Genomic DNA, 9,344 nt, shown 5'->3' on the forward strand with positions numbered 1-9,344 from the left:
GATGTTGGTTAAAAAAATAAATTTCTTTATAGTAAAAGAAGCGTTATTTACTAACTCCTAATAATTATTTAATACAATCAAAAAAATTAATAGGACAAGGTTTAAATAAAAAAAAAATTAACTAGGAAAATGTAAAAAATTTTATTTTTTAATGTTTAAGCTTCATATTATACAAATGTTTTTACATCTTATAGAGTATATGTACATAAAGTAAACTCTTAAAGCTTTTTTTTATATTTGTTTAAAAATAAAATAGACTTTTACTTTGTACATAGAAGATTCATTTATGAAAATAAACAAACTTGCATTGAAATAAGTTTAAATTAAAACAAAATTGAGATTTTTAAGTTTTGTAACCACGTTCATAATAGTGGAACTTGTCAAAATTAAGTAATGTTTCCATATGTCATTGAACAAAGGTTGTCAAAATTATAAAATTAACCAAGCCAATTTTTGAATACTCAGAAAACGACATTAATTGCCCAAACATTTTAATGTTTACTATTTTGCAGTCGATTTCAAACGTTTTGTCTTCAGACTCTTCTTGTGTTTGAGTTTTTCCACGATAGGTAAGAATGCGCTTTCATCAACAGTGTCTGGGGGCACTATTCTGGATAAACCAGCTGGGATCTGAAATAATTGCTCATAACGTTTTTTGAACAAGTGTAGAGCTTCGCGACCTTTGTGGGACAGTTTGTATTGCAGATGTATCTCATTAGAAGCTGATGGAAAACTTGCAGAAGTGAGTAAAATTTCTTGATATGCTTGAAGCATTGCTCTATTTGGTTCTATCAGTGATAATGGATGTTCTTCTACATTGATTATTTTTTCCGTTGTTGAGTCTTCAGAGATCATTTGATTGAGCTCCCAATCATATTTAATTTTCTTTGCACCATAAGTTGGTGGCTTAATAATATTCTAAAAATATTCATTATTTATGTATCACTTGCACAAAAATAAAAAAGTGGCTTAATTATAAAATATTTATACTTACATCTTCTGGAGAGTCTACAAATAAATCAGTTTTAGCAAATTGTTTACATTTTAAGGAATAAACTCTTTTTTGCGTCTTTGTACTAGATATGAACAGATTTTTTAGCTTTTCAAACTGATTATCTATGTCTTCTCCAAGATATTCTGTTACATTTAGATTTGGCGTAAAAAACATCTCCAATTCCATTTTGTTGCGTTGATGTTCATTTGGTTTAGCAGTATAATTGATAGTGTTGAAATTCTTTATTTTAGATTTTGGAGCACAAAAACCAAATGGCAAGGGAGGTATAAATCGCTCCCTCTCAGGTGCTGCTTCTAAAGATCCACACATTCTAAGTGCCATTAGTTTAACTTCCTGACTAAAAATGCTATTCTGCTTTTCATTAATATAATCCTGCAAAGAACTTAACAGTTGTTGATTTGTTTCGTCTGAGTCGAAATCGTCTTCAAAATTAGATAATATATCTAAATTCGCATTCAACTGCGTTAAAGAATTAAAAAGCTTCTTTGTATCTTCTCTTAATTTTACAGGATTGTAAGCTTTGTTCCAATTGATCAATTTCATATTTGATTTTTCTCTCTTGAAAAAATTGATGAGATAGTCATCAACTTTCATATGCTTCACGAATATCTCCTTATTTTCGCGAGACCAAGGTGTATTGTTAGTGTAAGTTACAACAGTATGCTCTGGTTGACATGACACCATACGCTCTTCTCTATCAATCATGTGCACTTTGATACCACGTTTCTGATATCGCAAAATAGAAGAATAACGCTGTCTTGCTTGAACTCTAGTAACGCCTGGTAATTCTCTTACAATTTTTACCCATTGTTGACCATACTTTTTTTGTAATGCAATTAATTTCTCGTCTTCCTGTAATGTCCAGATTTTCTTACCACCAATCAGTTTCATTGTTAATGTTAAATAGTGTTCTTTCAATTGAATATTAGTTCTATTAGGCATTGCAAGTGCAGCTATTTTACTAAAGTTTTCCCCATATTTTTCCACAGCTTTCAAAAGTTGTTGATCTTCTTCTTTGGAAAATCTTCCTTTTTTTAAGTGGGGTGCTAAACTGTAAATCCATCGAAAGTAAACCTGAAATAAAATATAAATTCTGAACTCTATATTTCATTATTGCAATCGATTTTCAATATATAAAGTCATTTATTAACAGACCTGTTGTTTTGTCCAGTTGCTCATGCAACTGGCAATGTATCCCCAGGGAATGTAATCTCCAATTTTCAATTTTGATACCAGATGGGCAAGAGTCTTATCATCATTGTATGACCAAGTCTGACCTTTCATAAGATTTTTCCAGTTATTGGTATTATACCTAATAAAACATTGATAACCACTACGATTTGTACCCAAGTCTTTGGCAATAGCATCCCAATTTTCAAAGTCGTGTTGTTCCACTATACGATTTAAATTTTTATTTTCCTTGGATGTCCATTTTTGTTTGTTGATTTTAGGATGTAGAAAATTGTTCCACATGACTTCACATTCTTCGGCAGTGTGTTTATTCTCAGGTATATTATTTGCTATTTTCATCCAATCAAATTGTATTGAGCCCAAAGAGCCAATAGCTTCTTTGACATCACTGGGCAGTTGACTTGTTTTAGTAATTGCAGACTCAATGTTGATTTCATCTTCACTCTTTTTCAGTACAGTCAATGTGACCTCATGCCTTATGGCTTTCAATAAATTATTTTTATCCAGATGATTCCAACGATGAATACGCTGTAATTCTGTCAAACGCAGTTCATTATTTCTTATTTTAGTTTCAGTATCTTCGTTTCTTTTGGCTGAATAGTAGTTTTTGTCCTTGAAGTAAGGCATGCCAGCATTCAAATTGACAATTTTATTACTTCTAACAAATGTATTGCCAATTTGCTCTTTGATTACTTCTTGCTTCTGCACGCAGTCATCAAGAAGACATACCATTTTGTCTCGAGATTTTAAGACAGATTCGATTAATTTCTTGTTCAGTTCTAATAAATCTTGTAAGTCATTACAGCTATAGTTTGCAGAAGGGTCATCAACGACAGATTCTTCGTCTGAATCCCTGGATACCTTCTCTTCGTGATAATCGCTTGCGAAGCTTCCTTCTTGTTTTGGTACATGGTTTTGTGTAATATTCAAAGTAACGGGAATAGCACCATCAGTATTCGTCGCAACTTGTTTCTGTGATAATATATTATCCAATGCTTGAATTTCGTCAAGCAAACTTTGGTTATCCTCATCATCACTCATTGTGATAAATACACTTTAGCTGTAATGTTTTTATTATTAATTCTGGAAATGTAAAGAAATACTGTAGTGAAATTTTTGACGTTAACTGATAAACGACCTTAGCTACGTAAATAGTAGAAACGCAACATACATCGTTAGGTTAAAGATCTTTGCGTGTAAAGTCTTTTGACGCATATTATGTAGCTGTAATCGTCATCTGTCATCCTTTGAATACTATTGCACGCCAGTGTACTCTCCTGGTACTCTCAGTGGTCTGCAGGCTCCTAAGTAGTGGGAGTAGCCGCAGTGCATGTGCGTTTACAGTTTTTGATGTTTCTGGCACATACACGTGACGTCATCTATTGGAGACCTCTCATTAGCTGCGGGGCGGATGGCGCGAATTCTCGATTTAACTCTATACGGTTTTGTGTGAATACAGATCTATTGTTCTTGTTTCTGCCTTGTTTTAGAAAAGTTTGTAGGACACTTGAAAATGCACAGTGAAATCAACAAGTTGAAACAAAAATAGTCTCAACAACCAAAGCTTCGAAGCGCAACTGGCAGCCCTGCTCCAAAAACTCTAAACAAATTCTCTAGAAGGCGCATACCTAGTGACTTCTGCTATTCGCGATCCGAGCTGCGCCTGCCTGCACAGTGTACAGCAGTCGAGCGATCAGTATATAATGAAGCAGAGCGCTACCGTTGTTAACCTTTAAAGCGCTCGGGGGCGGGACACTCCGTATCTGCAGCAACTCTGTCCTATACAGAGTAGGGCTGTCGATATTTGATAAAATATCGATAATTACGTATCGATAATATCAGAACAGCGAACATCGATTTGTCTGATATATCAGAACGCAAATATCGATATCCTTTTTTAATGAATTAAAATAAAAAGAATACAAATCATTTATTTAAATTTTAAATACCCCCCTTTTCTACTGCCAATAAAGGAAATATACATTATATGATTTATTTATTTCTCTTACAAACTTACAGTTTTGTTAAAATAAGTTATTGTCATTACAAAATTCTGGTATACTAATAATACTTTTACATTGTCATTTATAAACACAGTTTGATTTTCATTGATTAAAAATTATTTTACGTCCTTGTTTCTATTCTAATTTACAATGTAATTTTTAATTTACATTCTTTATCTTTGGAACGTTAATTGAAAGATTAATTAAATTAGCTATTAAAGTTTCCAGTACTTTAAAGGTAGTAAATTTAAAAAAAGTAATTGTTGAAAGTGTTCTGGTAGTAGACGGTTCCTATTTGAAGTCATAATCAATCCAGCTGTAGAAAATAGTCGTTCAGATGGGACTGAAGTTGCAATAATTATCATCACTCGTCACACGGTCACAGTCGTCCCTCGTTTGACTCGTCACCTCGTCAGCTACCGTCGGTCGGAGTGGAGAGTGGTAGTACACTAGTACTAGTACCTATCGTATACATATATATATATATATATATATATATATATATATATATATATATATATATATATATATATATATATATATATATATATATATATATATATATATATATATATATATATAATATATATATATATATATATATATATATATATATATATATATATATATATATATATATATATATATATATATATATATATATATATATATATATATATATATATATATATATATATATATATATATACCCAGAAAACATCGCAAGGCAAAATGCAAGCAATTTGAAGGCAACATGACGTCGCGCACGCCGCGCACGAGCGGGCAAACTACCCCGGCTTTTTGACGTCAAGTTGCGGTCAAATTGCCGAGCGCGCGGATCGCGGCGCTGTACGCCGCGCAAAATGCCGGCGTGCACGCCGTCATATTGCAGGCATATTGCGGTCATTTTGACAGCGCGGATGCGCATTCGGCGAGCGTTCCTAACCTACAAATCTACAAATAAAGGCGCGCAAATTCAAAAATCTACAAATTTATTTATTTTTTAATTTTATTATAACATTAAAACATTTTTTTTAAATACAACAAGTATAAAATTATTTGCCAATGGACATCAGGTTATTGAAGTAGTAAACAGCAAACCTGTAAAACAAATAATGAATAAATATAATATTAAAATTGTTATTATAATATATAATTAATATATTCAATAAACATTTACCTGATGTATAGATTAACTAGTACGAAAGTGGGCTGCGGATGGATTGCAAAAGGAAATCCTGAAATAAATCAAAGAAATTATATTAATTTTTTTTTTTGGGGGGTGGTTGGAAAGGGCCCCGACCTCGCCCTTCCCTGTGAGGCTCATCCCTTGAACCCTTAAAAGGCACCGAAGCTCTCCAACCTTCTGATGAACCTCCGTCCGTGCGATGATTTTGTTAATACACCTAAAAAATATAAAGTTTATTCAGTTTATGATTATAAGAAAGGCTAACAATATAAGAAAAGAATTTATAAAGTAAAAGACAAAGTTATTGCATGATTCAATAATTCAAAAAACAGTAAAAAATAATAGCATCATTTAATTTCTTATTATTAATTTTAATTTAAATCGAAAAAGAATTGAAAAAGCATGTCAATGTATGCATTCTGAAAGGTTCTTGACTAGTGAAATTAATTTTCTTTTTTAGATTGAGGTCTCTAAAATTTTACAGTTATTATAAAACCTATTACAAAACTATCTACCGTAGCAGATTTTATTTAACTTAACCCTGTGACACTGTTTACCTGAACAACCAAACGCGCAAACTGGTAATGCCCCTCTGGCTTCACAGGTAAACAGCCACACAGAGTAGAGGTAAATGAAATCTGCTGTGGCAGATACTTTGGCAATACTTTTTATAATAACTGCACAATTTTACTGACCTCTATCTAAAAAAGAAAATTAATTTTACTGGTCATGAACCTTTCAGAATGCATACATTGAAAGGCTTTTTTAATTCTTTTTTAGTTAGAGGTCTCTAAAATTGTACAGTTATTACAAAAAGTATTGCAAAACTATCTACCGTAGCAGATTTTATTTAACTTAACCCTGTGACACAGTTTACCTGAACAGCCAGACGCGCAAACTGGTATGCGCCTCTGGCTTCACAGGTAAACAGCCACACAGAGTAGAGGTAAATGAAATCTGCTGTGGCAGATACTTTGGCAATACTTTTTATAATAACTGCACAATTTTACTGACCTCTATCTAAAAAAGAAAATTAATTTTACTGGTCATGAACCTTTCAGAATGCATACATTGAAAGGCTTTTTTAATTCTTTTTTAGTTAGAGGTCTCTAAAATTGTACAGTTATTATAAAAAGTATTGCAAAACTATCTACCGTAGCAGATTTTATTTAACTTAACCCTGTGACACAGTTTACCTGAACAGCCAGACGCGCAAACTGGTAATGCCCCTCTGGCTTCACAGGTAAACAGCCACACAGAGTAGAGGTAAATGAAATCTGCTGTGGCAGATACTTTGGCAATACTTTTTATAATAACTGCACAATTTTACTGACCTCTATCTAAAAAAGAAAATTAATTTTACTGGTCATGAACCTTTCAGAATGCATACATTGAAAGGCTTTTTTAATTCTTTTTTAGTTAGAGGTCTCTAAAATTGTACAGTTATTACAAAAAGTATTGCAAAACTATCTACCGTAGCAGATTTTATTTAACTTAACCCTGTGACACAGTTTACCTGAACAGCCAGACGCGCAAACTGGTATGCGCCTCTGGCTTCACAGGTAAACAGCCACACAGAGTAGAGGTAAATGAAATCTGCTGTGGCAGATACTTTGGCAATACTTTTTATAATAACTGCACAATTTTACTGACCTCTATCTAAAAAAGAAAATTAATTTTACTGGTCATGAACCTTTCAGAATGCATACATTGAAAGGCTTTTTTAATTCTTTTTTAGTTAGAGGTCTCTAAAATTGTACAGTTATTATAAAAAGTATTGCAAAACTATCTACCGTAGCAGATTTTATTTAACTTAACCCTGTGACACAGTTTACCTGAACAGCCAGACGCGCAAACTGGTAATGCCCCTCTGGCTTCACAGGTAAACAGCCACACAGAGTAGAGGTAAATGAAATCTGCTGTGGCAGATACTTTGGCAATACTTTTTATAATAACTGCACAATTTTACTGACCTCTATCTAAAAAAGAAAATTAATTTTACTGGTCATGAACCTTTCAGAATGCATACATTGAAAGGCTTTTTTAATTCTTTTTTAGTTAGAGGTCTCTAAAATTGTACAGTTATTATAAAAAGTATTGCAAAACTATCTACCGTAGCAGATTTTATTTAACTTAACCCTGTGACACTGTTTACCTGAACAGCCAGACACGCAAACTGGTAATGCGCCTCTGGCTGTTCAGGTAAACAGTGTCACAGGGTGAAGTTAAATAAAATCTGCTACGGTAGCTGGTTTTGCAATACTTTTTATAACAACTGTACAATTTTACTGACCTCTATCCAAAAAAGAATTGAAAAATCTTGTCAGTGTATGAATTCTAAAAGGTTCTTGACTAGTGAAATTAATTTTCTTTTTTAGATTGAGGTCTCTAAACTTTTACAGTTATTATAAAACCTATTACAAAACTATCTACCGTAGCAGATTTCATTTAACTCTACTCTGTGTCATACTTTACCTGTAAAGACACACCCGCAAACTGGTATGCGCGTCTGGCTATATATTACAAAGCTATTTGTCTCAGCAAACTTGACTTAACAAATTTTGTTCAACACATACCTGCTAGATAGCAATCCAGTTGAGAGTCCTCCAAGATGATGTTATTGGAAAGTGCGATGGATGGTCAGCTTCTTAAATCTGCTCTCCGTTTGTGAACCTGCAACTACAAATATATTGTAAACAAAAACTGTAAATTTATACGATGGGAATCTATGGCAAATAAAAAGGAAATGTTGAGAGTCGTCCAGTTGATGTTGCTGGAGACTGATGAACTGTCAGCTTTTCACTCGCAGCTGATAAGGCTGGGCTTTCCTGTACAGCCGCCTGGACAGGCCTTCTATGCTGTTGCTACCCTCGATGATAACTTCTGCTTTTCCAGTGACTACATGAAGGTGATCCAACGTAGTTTTATTGATTTCCCTCTAAAAAACACGATACCCAAAGAGGAAGTTTTCACATGATTGCAGGAATGTAAGCCAACATTTTCTTGAAGACCAAGATATTTGTCTGATGCACCATACATTTTATTTTTTCCAAAAAGCTGCTTCCTATGGTCAGCCTCTTCCCACCGCATGTTCAAGTTTGTTGGCCGATGTTCAATTACTGCTACAACTTTGTACTGACCCTGCTAAATAAACAAATTACTTGAAGTAAACAATTTTATAGAATAATTCAAATGCAATGTTAGGACAATCAATCTCTGTTTTAATTTTGATTAAATATGACTGAGATTGATTGTGAGGTTAGGTCAAAGTATACATACTCATGGTTATGTTTTTGAAGACTCCGAACTGCACAAAACTCATGAGAAATACTGCACTAGAGTTAATAACTGCACTACACACATAGTTTTCGTTTTATAACTCTTGTAAATATATTTATTTAAACTTCTACTGCTGCTCCAATTTGTACTACTGCGCGGTGCTAGAGTAAACGTAGACTGCTGCAGAAGACACATCTCCAAATATGATGGCGTCTGCTTTGCATCCTTGCTCCGAAACGGGATATTGTATTAAAAAAATTACTTAATTTCTGAACAACAAAATGCATTGCAACATCATCGCTGTTTTTTATAAGTTACATTGCAAACAAACAGCGCAGTGTACTGAAAAATTGCAGGCAAATTGTCACTTCAACATGTCCCGCAATTTGTCGGCACGCGTGCTGACAATTTGCCTGCTTACAGTGCACCTGACAAAAGCTGACCGCAAAATGACGGCAATATGACGGCAAACGCGCCGAGCAACGGTTGCGCTGATGTTGCTCAGCATGCGATGTTTTCTGGGTATATATATATATATATATATATATATATATATATATATATATATATATATATATATATATATATATATATATATATATATATATATATATATATATATATATATATATATATATATATATATATATCACAACCATGCGACTGC

At 33.2% G+C, this 9,344-nt stretch overlaps 1 protein-coding gene across 1 annotated transcript; it reads right to left on the reverse strand.

The window, feature by feature from the left end:
- Window positions 1-122: 122 nt before the first annotated feature.
- LOC100678517 (snRNA-activating protein complex subunit 4) lies at window positions 123-3,906 on the reverse strand. Its single transcript, XM_031924328.2, has 4 exons — window positions 3,378-3,906; window positions 2,171-3,289; window positions 995-2,089; window positions 123-918 (listed from the first exon to the last, which is right to left on the reverse strand). The coding sequence occupies exons 2-4, from the start codon at window positions 3,245-3,247 to the stop codon at window positions 502-504; spliced, it is 2,589 nt and encodes an 862-aa protein (XP_031780188.1). The 5' UTR covers window positions 3,248-3,289; window positions 3,378-3,906; the 3' UTR covers window positions 123-501.
- Window positions 3,907-9,344: the final 5,438 nt, after the last annotated feature.

Source organism: Nasonia vitripennis, chromosome 2 (assembly GCF_009193385.2).
Source record: "Nasonia vitripennis strain AsymCx chromosome 2, Nvit_psr_1.1, whole genome shotgun sequence".
Classification (NCBI taxonomy): domain Eukaryota; kingdom Metazoa; phylum Arthropoda; class Insecta; order Hymenoptera; family Pteromalidae; genus Nasonia; species Nasonia vitripennis.